The sequence below is a fragment of the Squalius cephalus genome (genome assembly GCF_949319135.1).
Source record: "Squalius cephalus genome assembly, chromosome: 14".
NCBI lineage: Eukaryota > Metazoa > Chordata > Actinopteri > Cypriniformes > Leuciscidae > Squalius > Squalius cephalus.
Window position 1 is genome coordinate 8,999,058 of NC_137135.1, and position 18,158 is coordinate 9,017,215.

Sequence of the window (18,158 nt, forward strand, 5' to 3'; positions counted from 1 at the left end):
AGGGTTACTGGAAACGTCCAACCAAGCAGGTGTGTTGGAGCTAAATGCTGCAGGAAAGTGGCCCCCCAGGAGCAGGATTGGACACCCCCAGTCATACATCAATTATAATCTACTAATAAGCATATATTATAAATGAAAAAGCAGACACCCAGTAGATGAACTAAGAAATATCACAACATATAAAATACTTAATTCAAACAGAAATCAGAAAAAAAGGAATGGAACACTGATCTTACTGAACTTTCTTTGAGCAAAACAAGACAGGAACAATTAGTTTAATTGTTTCAGACAACAAAAGTACTTTAATATGTAATATAGCATTGGCTGCATGCTGATTATTTCCCTTGCACTTTTTGTCATGCCAATTAAGCATTAAATTATTGAAAATAGTTTTTTTCTATCAAAAGCATTAGTCTTTATCAGTGTTTCTGTTTGTTTCTGTGTTAAAACAAGACTTTTCAGGTACCTCTGATAAGAGAAGAGCAGGCCTAGCAAAGTTTTTTTCCTTCTAATTTTTAGTTTTATAGTCACTATATATTGCCGTCTTTTTCTGTCTTCCTGTTTTTAAACCATTTATCTTGTCATTGTTGTTTTCAATGCATGAGACACATGTTTTTAACCTTCATATTGCTAGAGCAACAGCTCCAATGTTTTTATGTAAAATTCTCAGTGGTGGTCATCATCAGTTATTAATCGAGACATCCCATTGTCCAACCCTTAGGACCTCAAACTGTTTGTTTTTTTTTCATTTTTTTTTTTTCAGTTAAGTGTTTGGACCCAAGCTCAAGGGTAGATCGTTTGTAGTGGAAATGTACATAGACCTAAACTAGTCCAGTCTGCATGTGAATGTGTAGTGGGTAGGGGTGGTATATAAGTGGGGACTGGCCATTTGAAATGTAGTAGTTACTGAAGTTGTGGTCTGTCATGTATGGTGCAGGCTGGTAGTAGCAGGTAACATTATTGGCATTAGGAATGATATTCTGCTCACCCAGGACTTTGAGCGCTAGAATGGTAATCATATTGAGAGTCTGACGGCGCTCATGCCCCATCAAGCACACGGTGCTCTCATTGACCACTCTCCGAAGTGTCATCAAGTAATCATATTTGCTTTTCTCTTCTCCAATAAAATGGTTGCGCAGATACGATTCAATCTTGCGCTGCTGCTCGTTTACATCAGGGAAGTCAATAAAAAAACGTGAACACATGTAGCGCTCAAGTGTCTTAATTTCAGTTTCACAGGCAGGTTTAAAGTCCCGGACAAGCAGATTACTGTACTTGAGCAGGCCTCCACCCCTGATCTCTTCAGGGTTGCGTGTTGCAATTAGCCGGTAACGTAGGTGATCCATAGCCTGCTCAAAGTCACCATACATGCTCTCTGCCATCACTGTAATACAAGGCAACTTTTTGGAAGGGAGTATGGGCATGTTAATGTCTGAAGCTGATGGATCTGATACCTTGGAAACCACCGCCTCACTTACTGAGGACATGGACGTTTCTAACGTATGTGACATTGATACTGCAGAGGGTTTCAAAACCTGTGAAAGTACTTCAGATGGTTCTAGAACTTCGAGGAATACTTCAGAGGACTTCTCCATGACATCCAGAGATATAGCTGATGGTTCTAAAAGAGGTTCTAAGATTCTAGGAGTCTCTGTTGCTGTTGAGGATATGGAAGGTTCTAGTGACTTTGAAAAATGTGGTGCTGATACAGTGAGACTTTGAACCTCTGGTAAAGAAACAAGTGGTTCTAATACATATGAGAATAGTTCTGGAGGTTCTTTAGTTTGTGGACTTGGCACAAGAAGTTCCTGAGTCTGCAGGGTGGACACGGGGTAGTTGTGAACTTGAGGTGATACCTCATGTTCAGAACACAAAGAATTGGTCCCTGCCACTTCTGAATCAACAGTATGGTCTGCAGACAGTGGTTTCAATATCTGAGAGCCACAATTTGTTGCCTTAGAGTTTGACTTAGAAACTGAGGGTGAAGTAAAAAAAATTGGTGATGTGGGGTCATCAACTTGGGCACATGACTCATTGTCTTCCTTTTTGGGAGAGGCTAAGTTGAGGTGATAACTGTCATTTGCCTGAAGTAAAGGCTCAGAATTCACATTGATAAGAGGTACCATTGCCTGACACTGTGCTGTCTCAACACTTTCGGTAAAAGGCTGGTGTATCCTGTTTTGATCTTTGGGGAGATTATTGGGATTGGATGAAGGGATGACTATATTGACATGTGTAGCTTCACCAGTTTCTGGTTCTGAGCTTTGCACTCGACTTTGAAGGCTTTCCTCTGGTGATAGACTCGTGTACAGTGTCTCTTCTGAATGCATACCCCTCTCTGGAGGAGCAACAGTAAAAGCTCCAGTACAAGTGGACAGTTCTTTTGACTCTTTAGAGTCTTTTTCTGATGAACTGGATAATTCAAAGCTTTTTGTGGTAAAACCTGACAATTTAACCTGCATAGGTAATGATTCATTTGGGCAAGCTTTAGGTGGAGGCAAAATTTGACAAGTATTAACATCCAAATTATTTGACACAGACTTTTCTGGTGAACATGGCACAGGAGTTGTCTTTTTGGACATTTTCCGAGGAGGTTTGGGTGAGGAATGCTTGAGAACAACCATTTGTGAATTTTGGCTGTTTTTCTTGGCAGGGGGTGGTAGAGGATACTCAGCATATGATTCTAGTGCTGCTTGTGTAAGAAATGTAATGGGAGCAGGTTGGAATGGGCATCGCTCACCAAAGGTCCCTTTTGTTGAAAGACAAGAGAAGTCAGTATGTACCATTTCAAGCCATGGTTTGGAATTAACTGCCTCTATGTCTAACATGTCAGAATCCATTTCACTAATATATGTTTTAACTGGGGGATTTGTTTCCTTAACAGACATGGTTTTTACTACTACCAGTTCATTTCCCCCTCCTGAGTTAATGCCTATTTCGTTTGTATTTACCTCTAGCAGTGTCTCTGTACGCAAAGACACATTTTCATGAAGTTCATTCTTTTCCTCCACATGCACTGTTACAGGGTGCTCTGATACTTGCTCCATAGGTACAGGCATAGTTGTAGTTTCAACAATCTCTTTTTCAACATCTTTGTCTATTTCACAAGTTGGTTCTCTTTCTGAATATTTAGACTGTTCTTTCTGACTGATTTTACAATAACACTGAGAGTCGTAGAAAGTCTGCATGTCTTCAGTTTTGGAGGACATGTCAGTGTCGCTTTTCTGGTAATGCTTTATGTCACAAGAGCTGAGGAATGGTTCATCCATTAGGGCTGACTGAATCCCTTTTGTTTGAGCTGAAGAAGAGTCCTGGCCCTCTTGCCCTTCTTCAAACTTCCTCCTTTCAGCATCCAAATAAGATTGTAGCATGCTGTCCAGGATGATCTGAAAGGAGTCCACACTGAATTCAAACTGTCGTCGTAGAGAGTTGACAAACTTGAGCTCTACGTTCTTCCCGCTATTGTTTGAGAGGGAGATAAGGCTCCAACGGTCATGCTCAGTGAACACCTTGACCATTTTTTGTACATATGCCTCTTTCATGGTGAGAGCTGTGATTTTATCTTTGTTGACTCCTTTAGGTAGAAAGTCCAGCAGACAGCCCAAAACCACCTCCTTAATAATCTGGAAGTCCTCCGGTTTGGGAAGCTCCACACCAAAGATGATATCCAAATCTTTATAGCTGGTGCCGTTTTCTTTGACCAGCACATGACTGGCTGTAGAGCCATTTAGACGTACATCTCTCACCTTGATTTTCTTCAAAATCAGTCTGTCTCTGACCACATGGATTATGTCTTTAGGCTTGATTTCAAGAGTTGGGAAATTGCCCCTGCCATGAATGGGAATGACCTCTGTAAGAACTTGGTCCAAAGTCTCCACCTGCTCTTGTGTCAGTTTGTGAAAACGGCGGTCATCTTCCATCTCTATCACATTCACTAGATCTGGAAGAAATACAGATAGAGATCAAATTGATTATAGATATGCAGCACGTATAACATTCTAGTTATTTTTAATTAAGTGCAATATAGTGGCCAAACTTGCCAGCAGTTGCAAAAACATACTAAACTACTGTAGGTGTTAAGCTACGTTAGTAAACTGCAGAACGCTTCAAGTTTTCAACGTTTTTTTCACACTTTTGTTTGTCCAGTAAACTTTGTCATTCCATATGACAAAATCTGGCACCAAAATTCGTTGAATAGGGAGTAAGATGCTGGATCAGTCGCTGACATTATGGGAATTAGGGGATTAGCACTGGCTACTGAGACAGCATCTCCCAGATTTCTGTAAAAAAAAAAGAGGGAGTGTGGCTTCTGCACAGCAAAGAGTGAGTGTGGCTAAGCTGCAAAACATCTTATTCCGTATTCATGGAACCAGGGTTTCGTATGTACCTGAGACTTTCCCTTTCATAGGTTGACTTGAAGCTTTGTCAGTAGCTGACACTATTGGAACTGTATATCATCACACCACACTACTGAAAAAGCTGCTAATGTATCAACCAGTGAGAAAGACAAAAAACTATTTATTTTTTGAGTTGCAAAATTTGGCCAAAATTATAATGGGTCTCATTCACTAAGCATACGTACACACAAATTGAAGTATGTTGCATTAATTATATTATATAATCCATATAAAAAATTATATAATAAAATTACTAAATAATAAAATGTAATTTAATCTTATTCATTTTAAATACAAGAAAGGAAGGAATCCATCATATACAGATAAAGGGTTAGTTCACCCAAAAATGAAAATTACCCTATGATTTACTCACCCTCAAGTCATCCTACATGTATTTGACATTATTCTTTAAGACGAATACAATCGGAGTTATAATAAAAAAAATGTCCTGGCTCTTCCAAGCTTTATAATGGCAGTGAGTGACTGTTTGTGTTTTGAAGTCCATCAAAGTGCATCCATGCATCATAAAAGTAATCCACACAGCTCTGCTGGGTTTAATAAAGGCCTTCTGAAAAGTGAATCGATGAGTTTGTGTAAAAAAAATATCCATATTTAAAACTTTATCTACTAAAATAACTAGCTTCCGGCAGACGGCTGTACGCATTGATTTACGGTGGAAGATTAACCCCTGACCCGACGCACAACATAATGACGAACGCGGAAGTGCAGAGGATAGACCAAAACAAAACACCAGTCAGGAATTAGAAATTCCTTTCTAATGAGAAATGTCGGAGGAGCTTGAATTTGTTTCCCACATCCCTGTTTGTTTGAACCACGAGAGGCGTCTAAACTTACGATACTCCTACATCCTTCATCATACATGCATCACTGGTTACTCTTGTGGAGTAAGTCGACTTGCGTAGTATGCGTACGGAATGCGTACTGCCAGATTTTTAGTCAATAAAGTTTTAAATATGGATATTTTTCTTACACAAATGCATCGCTTCGCTTCAGAAGGTCTTTATTAACCCCCCAGGGCCGCGTGGAGCACTTTTATCATGAATGGATGCACTTTAATGGACTTCAAAACATAAACGGCCATTCACTGCCATTATAAAGCTTGGAAGAGCCGGGACATTTGTTAGTATAACTCTGATTGTGTTCGTCTGAAAGAAGAATGTCATTTACACCTAGGATGGCTTGAGGATAAGTAAATCATGGGGTAATTTTAATTTTTGGGTGAACTATCCCTTTGAGGAATAAGAAAAGCTGTGTTATAGCTTAACTGTGAGGTTTCTCTGAATAACGCATATATACGCGTATGTACAGCTGGCTAATGAGAGGTCTGTAATCTGGGTCTGTATAAAAGGTGTTTATCGTGAGAACTGGCGAGGCTGCAAACAGCGGCAAATTTGACGAGAGTGAAGAAAGGCTGTAAGGAAAGCATGTGCAGAAAGCCCTTATAAGGAGATGGTTTGGGTGTGTTTTATGCAAATGACTAACCTTGTGCACATGGCCGTTGATTTAGAATACTCCAAATTCACTAACATCAGAACGATGTTAAGAACAAATTCATGAGTGTACGAACATGTTGTGAATTAGGCTTTAGATTAGAATTTAGATTTTTCATGAGAAGTGCATACAAATACAAAATAATCCACGTAATTATTAGTGAATGAGATCCATTGTGATTACGCAATATGATAAACATTAAATGTTGTTTGATGGATCAAATCGTTGCATGGCTTGGCTCCTAGCTATCAATGCAATCTGCTTCTCCCCTACATCTCGACCCAATCACTTCAGTCATCTGAATCTGGCCTTCTCTCTGTTCCTCTGTCGCCTCTCTTCTATGGGAGGTAGATCATTTAGTGTTATTGCACCCAAACTCTGGAATTCCCTCCCCCGGTCACTGTACTATTAAAATGTTTTTTTTTTGCTGCTGTGTGTTACCCTGTCTATGTAATGCCCTTTTACTATCTTTACATTATCCTTGCTTAATCTTCTATTTTGTAATATTCTTCATCTCTGCGTACTATTGTTCTGTCATAATTTAGTCATAATTTACCTGATCAAAAAACACAAAAAAACAAATGGACCAGATAATATCATGCTAGAAACATGCATTTTTCCAGTCTCCTGCATTTACATGGATATGAATAAAAGCCAATGGAACGTAAACTGTAGTGCCCCTAGACACTAAAACACTGGACCATAAGCTGCTAACACAGTGCACCATTGCAGAATGAAATACCATGTATTTATATATAGTGATCATTTAAGCATTTAAGGGATAGTTTTATGACAGATCCTCAAACTGTTGGAACCCCCTCAAGTCCTCTTTTATTATCAAGTTATTATTAAAAGTTATTTTTAATCCATTCCGTATCTCCCACATATGTGTGTTTTAGCAAGGTGGACTTTGTTGCAAGTTGGTGAATGAAGATACTTGCCAGGTTACGTGTCACTACTGCTTTATTAATTTATCCAGTGTAAAACCCAGACAACGCCACACAAATGTGGCTTTTTGTTAATCACTGTCCTACAACAGGAATTAACACCGAGTAACAACTCACTACCAGTTACAAAAGACACTGTAACAGTCTGTCACAGACAATTCTAGTTGCATTTTTCATCAATTTCTTGAATTATGTTCTGGCCCGCCATCTAGTGGCAAAATTTTTTTTGGTCCGATGCCAAACTTACTTGCAGACCCCTGGCGTAAACATTATGGGAAGTAGGCTAGCCAGACAGGGTTTTACACAAATTTGGTTTGAAGAGGAAATGCTTACCAAGCTCTATATTCTCTCAGCATTCCTGATTTCTAACACGCATTCACAGCGTTCAGTGTGGTCTTACGGCTGTCAGAGGAGAAACAAAAGCTGCTGCTCTCCGTATGTTTTTCCGTCGTTTCTGTGTGCGTTCAAATGTAAATTATGTTAGCTTATTTTGTCCGTTAGATCAAAAGATCTGACAAAACCCATACATTTACCTGCCCATAGACCCTTCCCTCGAAGAAATCAGGACAGAAGTTGTAGAAATTGGACAAAAGAGATGGATTTAACATCAGTGCTGCCTATTTACCTATTTATACTACGCCTTAAAAGTATACTCTTTTTGTGAAGAAAACTATTGAGTGTGTAGCAAAAGAGTAGACAAGCTTTGGGACAAACAATCACATCATACAATTGTGTCTCTAACGGTTGCTCTCTATTACCGTAAACTGGCTTGTCAGTCATCTTGTTACAGTTAAAGCAGCGCTATGCAGTTTTGGCAATTTCTTCGCTGTTATCTCGCTTTTTGCTCACGGGTTTATCTATAGAGTTCCCCCTACAGCTTCGGAATAGATATTTGACAACACTGTCGTCAAAACTCGTTGGCGACTCTCCCCCCTCCCATCTTCTCCCTCTGGTCATGTGCGTTTGTTTTCAAAGAAGCCAGCGAACGCACAGAGCCATGTCCACTGAGGTATGTATGATACACAGAAGGCTAGCATATAAATGTTTAGATATAAATAGTGTATGTGTGCAGTGCCGTAAAGCAGTTCGTTACATCGTGAGATCTGATATCACGCGATACTTCCTGACGCTGAGGCCGGCGGCCAGTCGTCCCTAAGTTGCAAGGGTGTTTTTTCCGCTCACAGGCGCTAGGGGGGTGTGAGAAGACCACCACTCAACCTGAAAAAAGTCATATAACCATTCCAATGACTGTTCAGTTAAGGTAAATTAAGCTAAAAAACCCTGCATAGTTCACCTTTAAAATCTTCCACATTTCATTTAATTTCCTATCATATCGGAGAGAAATGCAGAAGCACATTGATCTGCAGTCGCGGGTCTTTAATGCGGAGACTCTCCATATATTAATGCATAATGATGCATTTAAAAGTTAATGGCCAAACGTTAATTTAATTTAAAAGTGAAAGTTAATTTATAAAAGTCCACATTGTTGTTGCAGATGAAATATAACACGGATAACATTAAATAAATATTTTTGACATACTCTTTTCAACATATGGGACACACTTATTCTAATCTCACATACTATTAGGATGAATAGTATGGACATTGGGATGCAGGACAGGTGTAAATGGGTATGTGTCTCTCTCATTCACTTGTGATCGATCGACCAAAACATCTCGGGTTACGACTGTAACCCTTGTTCCACTTTGGGGAACGCCCTTAGCATAACGCATCTGATGTATGAATGAAACTAATCCAATCCTGATTGGTGCTGCATCATGACGTAACGTGTGACGGCATACACGGAAGCTACAGAGGGACGCCAGCACACAACAGAGTTAACTTCTGTGATGAAGAAAGTCGCTCCCAGGCAGGGGGAGGCGTGGCAAAGGGACGCAGTGTCTCGTTCCCTTCTCGTGAGAAGCGATTTTCACGAGCGACAACCAATAGGAAAGAAGACTTTCAGTGGAGCTCAGCTCAGCTCACCTCACCGTCTCAAGTGCAGGCAAGACAGAAGAGTTCTAGGGCGATTTCACTGTTTTATATGATTTGACTGTAACCACATACATGGATATAATAAAATGATGCATGGAAAAAAACTGTCAACAGTCTCAGTGAGCTTAATTTACACATTTAGTTCGAGTGTTGTAATTTTATGATGCAAGTTTAACACTGCTGCAGTTCATTTTTACAGTTTCCCCTGCATTATGTTGACTATTAGGGACAAGAAAATGTATTATTTGTAAAATTTGAATGACGTTTTAGTAATTTATGACAGTATGAGTTAATTTGTTGATTGATCGATCGTTAATTTAGTAGGATAAATGATTTAATCCACTGAACACTGCTGTGGTAATATAATAACACTCTCCCAACAGTATACTGTTTCTTTTGAGCCTAATTCCAAGTCAAATTAAAATTATATAGTTGTATATATCACTTGTGGTGGTATTTTGTATAGATATGGCCAGACGTGTGGTCTACCAATAACATTAGAGGGACAGCACAACGAACACCCACAACTTCACAGTACAGAGACTAGCGACATACAGCGACAAAGTCGCTGGCGGTGTGAACGGGGCTTTAGGACGAGAGCACTTGTGTACCCGGCGTAGAAGGGAGGTCCAGACTAAAAAATCCAGACGCATCACACACTTCCTGGATAGGGGCCCCTGAGAGGAGGGCTCTAGAGGACGCCATACGCCTGGTTGAGTGAGCCCTCACGGCCAAAGGTGAAGGCAAACTGCACACCTGATAGGCCAGGGAAATAGTCTGAACTATTCAGTACTATCCAGCCTGGAGCCCCATCTTGGGTGACCCGAAACACACCAGCAACTAGTCCGACTTCCACCATTGAGAAGACCTCTGAACATAAATAGTGAGAGCTCTGACAGGGCAGAGCAGATTAAGTCTCTCATCTTCCGCCGTCATGTGAGGTGGAGGATGAAAAGCCTGGAGAACCGTTGGCCATGCCGTACCTTAGCCAGGCTTAAAGGAGAAGTTCACTTTTAAAATGAAAATTCTGTCATCATATACTCACCCTCATGTTGTTTCAAAGCTGTATGAATTTCTTTCTTATGCTGAACAGAAAGGAAGATATTTAGAAGAATATCAGTAACCAGACAGTTTTTGGGTCCCAATGACTTCCATAGTATATATTTTTCCTACTATGGAAGTCATTGGGACCCAAAAACTGTCTGGTTACTGATATTCTTCTAAATATCTTCCTTTCTGTTCAGCATAAGAAAGAAATTCATACAGCTTTGAAACAACATGAGGGTGAGTATATGATGACAGAATTTTCATTTTAAAAGTGAACTTCTCCTTTAAGGGGAGACACCCCAGGTGAATAGGAAAAAAAAAATTAACTAATAGATATCAGCATGAAACTTCCCCAGTTGATTACTGACATTAAGACAAATATCTTTTGTATTACAAGTTTTTAGAATATTTATGTTTAAATATGCAAATTAGGTAGTATCTCATTAAATATGCACTAATTTGTATATTTCCAGAAGAGAAATCTGAACATTGAATAAAGCCAGATTCAAAATTCTTGTTTCATTTTGTTGACATATTAGAGTCAAAGGTTTTTTTTACAGAGGGGATTTTGGATATCTCTTTTTAATCACTCCATTAATCAGAAAAAACTGTCAACAGCCATAAAAAATATTATTTTTTTTATGTATAAAATGTTGTATAATCAGAATCTGAATGATATATGAACTAATGCCTGGCTCACACTACAGGAGTTTTAGGCCGATTTATCCCCGATTTTCCCCTCCCGTGAATCAGAGAAAAAATCTTGTCGATGACCTTGATCGGTTCCGATGTTCGTCGCAGATTATCTGGTAATGTGAGGCGTTCACAGATCGAATCTTGCACCTCCTGATCTGCTCTCGCACAAATCGTGCTCGCCCCGATCACATCAAACATGTTTGATATTTAGGATTTTTAATCAGGATGAGCAAGACATCACGTCAGTACTGTCAAAATAGCCAATCAGAAACGAGTAGGGCTGTCGTGGTGCATTTCCCTTGAGGTAATTTTGAGTGACTCAACAGCGCTATATGTGTTTTTATCTCCATTTATTTATTGCTAAATAAATAAGTGTTACGCTGTGGTCAGCAGGCACGAAGACGAGTACATGTTCAGTAATGAAACCGAAACTAAAAAGCGCATTAAAACGAAGTGAAGTAAAATGAAGATACAATGTCAAAATAAGGGTCGGGTCCACATAATATAATAAACACAACATAAACCTGACAATGAGCTTGTCAGGCCAATGCTATATAGCAGTTAGTTCCTTGAATCTCACTTTACGAGAGGCTTTCTGCTGATATTTCACCAGTATTGGCATTGATAGTCTCTGCGCTTTCTAGACAGGCTGTCACTCAGTCCAGTTACATTGTTACGCCACCAGGTGGCGGGAAGGAACAGTCTTTGAGTGAGTCATTAAACTGTTCATTCAAAGGAAATGTAAAAAAAAAAAAAAAGGACAAAAAACCCCGCAGATTCATTCAAAGATAGATGTAATGAAACAAGCTGTTAATTATTTTAATATTTAATCTGAACTTTGAGTTCCACTTTGCAAGGCTCAGCTGAGCAGCAATGCAGTGCATGGGCACCGCTGAAGCCGATGCGTCACTTCATGATCAATGGCATTGATTCATTGTATTGAACAGCGCTGACGCCATTCATTAGACATATCCTTAAATGTTAAAAGGATGATTTTTGAAAGATTTCGCTTTGGTCACGGCTACCTTTTCACAAATATGACTTGATATGAAGGACAGATATTGTGTTTACATGCTTTTCCGCTTCAGATCTGCTGTGAGATCAGGTGAGTCACTTTTAAGCATGTTTAAGATTTGAAGGAAGAAAATCTGCAAAGATTCTGTGTGCTGCAACCAGATTTTACAATCGGTTAGGATTTTAAAACTCCTGTAGTGTGAGCCAGGCATAACCCCTCTGTAAAAACCTTAAGAATATAGATAGGAATACAACTGGAAGGTTTGGTGTATGTAAGTGCTGCTGAAGTGGAGATTTCTGGCTCAGAGTATGAGAAAAAACCCATTTTGAGAAAACGGCCTTTAAAATTGACATCAGCCAATGAGATTTCGTTTTTAGAGTTAAATGCCCCATTATACTTTCACGATTGGTTGCTGATAAAAAAAAAGGAAATTACCGTATTTGGATACGACAACATTGTACAGGAGAGAGAGAGAGCAGAAAGTGATCATGGAGCAGCATGTTGATTTAGAACGCCAACTTTTGTTGAATCTAGGTGAAATCTACAGACGCAAATAGACAAAGTGTAGTAAAATAAAGATCTAAATGTGTATTTTGGACTTTTTTTCACCACAAGTCTGAAAGACATGTTATTGAAGACAAATAGCCCAAAATCTCAAAATTGACCAGTGAAAACAAAACCCGATGTTTTTGCCTGCCGTGTCTTCCCTTAACTCTTCCAGGAGCAAACTCCAGGCACTATATAGAGAGGGCCTGAAGATCTCCTACTCTTTTAAGAGAAGTGATTTCTAAGAGAAAAGCTACCTTGAGTGAAAGGTTCTTGGCCTCAGCCGACTCTAAAGGTTCAAAGGGGGCCTCGACCAGCCCTTCGAGAGCCACTGCCAGATCCGAGTTGCAGGCCTCATCGTCCAAACCCCACGGAGGAATCGTACGACCAGCTGATGTCTTCCCAAAGGGCCATCACCCAGAGGAGTGTGGAAAGCCACAATGGCAGCCATACACTTTGAGTGTGGATGAGGTAAGTCCAGCAGAGAAGCAATCCTGGAGGAACTCCAGCAATGAAGCCATTGGGCAGTTAACTGGGTTCACGCCACGCTCTCTATATCAAATGGTGAAAACATTTAATTTTAGGCCGTGCAATTTTCTTGTGGATGGAGCTCTGGAGCGGAGTATGGTCCCGACTACTCCTGCTGATAGGCCAGCTTCTAGGTACTGTGCCCCCTCAGGGGCCAGACCTACAGTTTCCACAGCTCTGGCCGAGGGTGGAATATGGAGTTCTCTGCCTGCGAAAGCAGGTCCCTCCTGATGGTGAACTCCCATTGAGGGTCCTCTAGGAGCGATATTATGTCTGAGAATCATACTCGAACCGACCACAACGGGGCTACTTGGAGTAGACTGACCCCGTCGTGATGAACTCCCAGGAGCAGAGCAATCGGGGAAAATGCATACAGGCACCGCCTCTGTCACACCTGCATCATGGCATCCAACCCCAGCTGGGCTGGATACGGGAGAGAAAGCCACAGTGGACAGTGTGTCGTCTCTTGAGATGCGAACAGATCCAGTTCCACTGGGCCGAACCTCTCGCACATGGACTCCACCACCTTGGAGTGAAGTCTCCATTCCCCGGGCCTCAGCCCCTGCCTCCACAGGATGTCTGCCCCCCGATTCTGGTCCCCTGGGGATGTTTGTTGCTCTGAGAGATAACAGTCTTCCCTAGGACCACAGGAGGATCTGATGCGCTAGTTTGCTTAGAGGACATGATCTCAGACCCCCCTGTTAATTTAGATAGGACACCACCAACATGTTGTCTGTTCTCACAAGAACGTGGTGACCCTTGAGGTCTGGGAGGAAGCTCCTCAGAGCCCAGAAGACCGGCAACATTTCTAGGCAATTGAAGTGCCAAGAAAAATTATGGTCCTGCCAAAGACCTCTCATAAAGCGGCCGTCCATGACCGCATCCCAGCCCGTGAGGATGCGTCTGTCGAAAAGGCTTTCCGGCGACATGACGCTCCCAGCATGGGACCTTGGGACAGGAACCAAAGTTTCTTCCATAGATAGGGAGCGAAGGCATCTGCGCGTAACCCTGATCATGCAGAATGGGTTCCCCCTCTGGGAAAACCCCTTGGTTTTTAACCACCATTGCAGGGCCCTCATGTGCAGCAGGCCTAATGGTGTCACGTTGGACGCAGCTGCTATGAGCAATAACAACCTCTGAATATGTTTCACAGTGATGGCATGGCCTAGCTTTATCCTGGTCATCGTGGCCAGGATGGACTCGATACGTGCAGGAGACATTTAAGCCCGCATCGTAGTCGAGTCCCACACCACCCCCAGAAATGTAGTTCTCTGGGTGGGTGCCAACACACTTTTCTTTGTGTTGAGCTGAACTGTCAGCTCCTGCAAATGGGCCAAAATAATCCAGTCATAGATGTAATTTAGGACCCGGATGCCCTGAAGCCTCAGCAGGAATCAAGACCTCGAAGCAGATATGAGGGAGAAACACCCAGAAACACTAGCCGGTCCAAGTATAAGGGAATTTCCTTACCATTAATGCTTGGATAACACATATGTCTCCTTCGATTAATAATAATGGCCAGTGCAGTGGCTGGGATATACGTAAACCTACCAACATCCATCGCCATGATTTTTGGAATTAATTATCGCGAGAGGAAAAAATTACGTTTTAGTCGCATAACTTCGGTTAATGGAAACGCCGTCATTTCGCAATAGTTTTTTGTCGACGTAGGAAAAAAATAAATAAAAGCAAAAGTTTTGCGCAAATCTGTAATGGAAACGCGCCTATTGTCTACATGTGGTCATTGATTAGAATATAAAGCTTACAAAATGTTTATCATAAACTAGCACTAAAACCCAGAATCTGCCCTATATAAATTTTACAGGCTAGGAGCTGGTACTGGACTTCACAATCTGAATGTGAAAATAAGTAGGTCTACTGTCACAAACCACTTGTAATGGATCTTTTCTCTGTGCTCTAGTTTTAGACTTTTAGTTTGTAGTTTTGTCTTGTTTCTGTTTGCCCTCATTATTCCCTCATAGACTGTAAAAAATATGGACAAAGCGTCTGTGACGTCACCCATAGACTTTCTGAAGAACGGGTTTGAAGCCGTTTATGGGGGGTATGGGCGGCGCCATCTTGGAAAATCTTGGGAAATCCTAACCCCGCCCACCTTCTAACGCAGCGTGCGTCCCTCAGCTCGCTGTGCTACTCCGGTTATCTCGGTGTATATTTTAGGCAACGAAATATGTTATAAAACACCATACGAACTCTTTTCGTTTTCATTTAAAGAAATCTTAAACATTATAGCCACACAAATGTGGTTCAGGCAACGCATATTGATTATATTCAACTGCACATAACGTTTGCCTATTTATGAAAAAACAAAATATAAAACACAAACCTGCCTCTTTTCATTTTAAATATAATATAAAAATATTACCGTACACATTTTATGGTCCAGGCAATATGTGCATTTGTACTAAACAACAGATTTTGCAGTAAACAACATTACAGATCATCTTCGTTGTATTAAAATTTAAAATGACAAAACTCAACCCAGTCTCTTTTTGTTAAATTTCAGTTTTATCAATATTAGCCATTATAAAAGTATACGTAAAAGGTATAAGAAGCTATACAAATAAAGCAAACAATTCAGTCAAACATACAAAGTCAGCGCTCTATAGTCTATACATCGGTAAAGTTAAATAGCTTATAAAGTTATGAAACTTCCTCTCAGCCAAAACGATTGCCCAGGAAAAAAAAAATTAGATTCACGAGACCAAAAATCGCCCATTAGATATAAACAAGACGATATAGATATACACAATATCTCATGTTTAACCACTAAAGAGACGCCAGAGTCCGCGGCATTGGCGGCAAACCTCATAACGTCAAGCCGATGAAAGACTGCTCCAGGTGGGGTACATGAACGCCGAGCGCCCGGTCATCGCTGGATCAACTGGATAAAATTTTCATAAATATTTAAATAAACCACAGATTTGAGCTTTAAACAACTACATTCTCGCCTGAAAAACTCTTAAAACTACATTTCATGATACATAAACAGTAGTATTATATGTCAACTGTATTAAAAAATGGCGCTTCTTGTTGTCATTCTCCGTGGCGCTGCCTTGTCAGCTGTCAATCAAGCTGTCACTCAAAGTTAACCACGCCCTTATTGTCATATATTTTATATCTAAATACGATCTAAACTAACAAGTTAGAAAAAAATTCACCCCCCTCACAGTTGTCAGGCACTCGGAACCTATCGAAAAATACAATAAAAGTCCATGGGACCAACTTGTAAAAACATGAATTTATGCTGTGAAAACGGACATTTTAACATGGGGGCTATGGACATTTGCTCCCTTTTGGGACCTCCCTCTAGCGGATTTTCGATGTATTGCAGTTTTTCGCACTTCCGGGTAGGCTTCATTTTTCAGATCAGAATGTTGCCGCTTGGTTGTTCTCAGCTGTGTCTCTTGTGTTTGTAGTGTTTTTTTTGTTTTTTTTGTCAGGTTTTGTCCTTTCATTGATACATTGTTTCAGTGAGCTTAGTTCTGTTTTCTTGTTTCTGAGTTTCTAGAACTTAGGCTATGTTATCTCTCCCTATTGTTATATCGCTAGTACACGTACAGTAGGACTGCAATGTTTGTGGAATGCGCTTTACTCAAGCGGCAACATTCTGGTCTGAAAAATGAAGCCTACCCGGAAGTGCGAAAAACTGCAATACATTGAAAATCCGCTAGAGGGAGGTCCCAAAAGGGAGCAAATGTCCATAGCCCCCATGTTAAAATGTCCGTTTTCACAGCATAAATTCATGTTTTTACAGGTTGGTCCCATGGATTTTATTGTATTTTTCGATAGCTTCCGAGTGCCTGACAACTGTGAGGGGGGTGAATTTTTTTCTGACTCGTTAGTTTAGATCGTATTTAGATATAAAATGAATGACAAATAAGGGCGTGGTTAACTTTGATTGACAGCTTGATTGACAGCTTAGGCCGCGCAAAGGAGAATGACAACATAAGAAGCGCCATTTTTTAACACAGTTGAATACTACTGTTTCTGTATCATGAAATGTAGTTTTAAGAGTTTTTCAGGCGAGAATGTAGTTGTTTAAAGGGTCATTTCACCCGTGGAGACATGAATGTGTATTGAAAGTGGGTCATTTATGTAGAAGAAATGTGAAATTATTTTTGAATTTGGAGCTTTCTAGACTGAGAAAAGCCAGAAAATGTATTTTTGGCTTATGTGGATGAAAGACAACAACTCCCAGAATGCACTTGCTTCGCTGCCCTACAAGGCCACTCCCAAGCCACGCCTACCGGTAAGACAGCGCAGTTTAAAACAACAAGGCAAGGCTAGGCTACGAGTGAGTCTCCGTGACGAGTTTGCCCAAAATGTCCGGGATTCGGCTTTTGCGTTCTACAGTCGCCATTCATCATGTTTACTGTGGCGAGCAGGACGAGGCTGAGGGGCGCGGGAGAACGGCGCGAGGCCGGTGGCGTGATTACTGACGACCGACACCTGTGAGGCACTGTTCTCGTATCTCGCACGGAGGAGCAGGTATTTTCTTAGCAATGGTAAAACACACATCAACCGATCACGCCACCGGCCTCGCGTCTTTCAACCGATCACGCCACCGGCCTCGCGTCTTTCAACCGATCACGCCACCGGCCTCGCGTCTTTCAACCGATCACGCCACCGGCCTCGCGTCTTTCTCCCGCGGCGCTAGCCTCGTCCTGCTCCCTGTATTACTGTGATTACTGATGAGCGCGCCTGTGAGATGCACCGGTCTCATGGGCTATCTCTCACGGAGGTGCGGGTATTTTCTTAGCAATGTTAAAACGCAAATCAACCGATCACTTGTTTAGCATTCATGTAAACATTACATTCAGATTCACCAATCGGGGTGAATTCAGTTAGATTGAAACAAAAGGTGAGCATGTAAACAATGGATGGCGACCGCAGAAAGCAAAAGCTGAATCCCGGACATTTTTGTCGATCTCGACGGCCGGACATGTCCGGGAAATAGAGTATGGTAACCCCTACTACTCAGCTTTCTTCGTCCATGTTTTCTGCAGGTTTCTGCCGTTGAAATCAAACGCACTCGCACTGATCTGTGATAGGTCTGTTAGCGCATTAGGTCCAACCCCCTATGGGCGGGTTTGAAAGGGTGGATCTAGTGCTTGTAGTCTTAACAGAAATCCCCCCCTCTTACACTTCCTCCTACAATGACGCAAAATGACGATTTTTGCGTCATTGTAGGAGGAAGTGTAAAGAGGTAAATACAGATTTCTCTCGTCTCGGGGGAAAATGAAAAAAGGTGCATGACCATTCAATAGTATGACTGGGTTTCTAACAATGCAAAGCTTAATGCAAATGGGTGAAGTGTCCCTTTAAAGCTCAAATCTGTGGTTTATTTAAAGATTTATGAAAATTTGATCCAGTTGTGAGATCCAGCGATGACCGGGCGCTCGGCGCATGTACCCCGCCTGGAACAGCTTTTCCTCGGCTAGTCGTTCTGGCGTT

General features: G+C 41.2%; 1 protein-coding gene across 1 annotated transcript in view; it reads right to left on the reverse strand.

Annotated features, from left to right (window-relative positions):
• Positions 1 to 259: 259 nt before the first annotated feature.
• tent5d (terminal nucleotidyltransferase 5D) overlaps positions 260 to 18,158 on the reverse strand; it is a 31,110-nt gene continuing 13,211 nt past the window's right edge. The window contains exon 2 of the mRNA XM_079892351.1: positions 260 to 3,940. Coding sequence (XP_079748477.1) covers positions 822 to 3,920 — 3,099 coding nt within the window. The 5' untranslated portion in view covers positions 3,921 to 3,940 and the 3' untranslated portion in view covers positions 260 to 821. The remainder of the gene's footprint in view (positions 3,941 to 18,158) is intronic.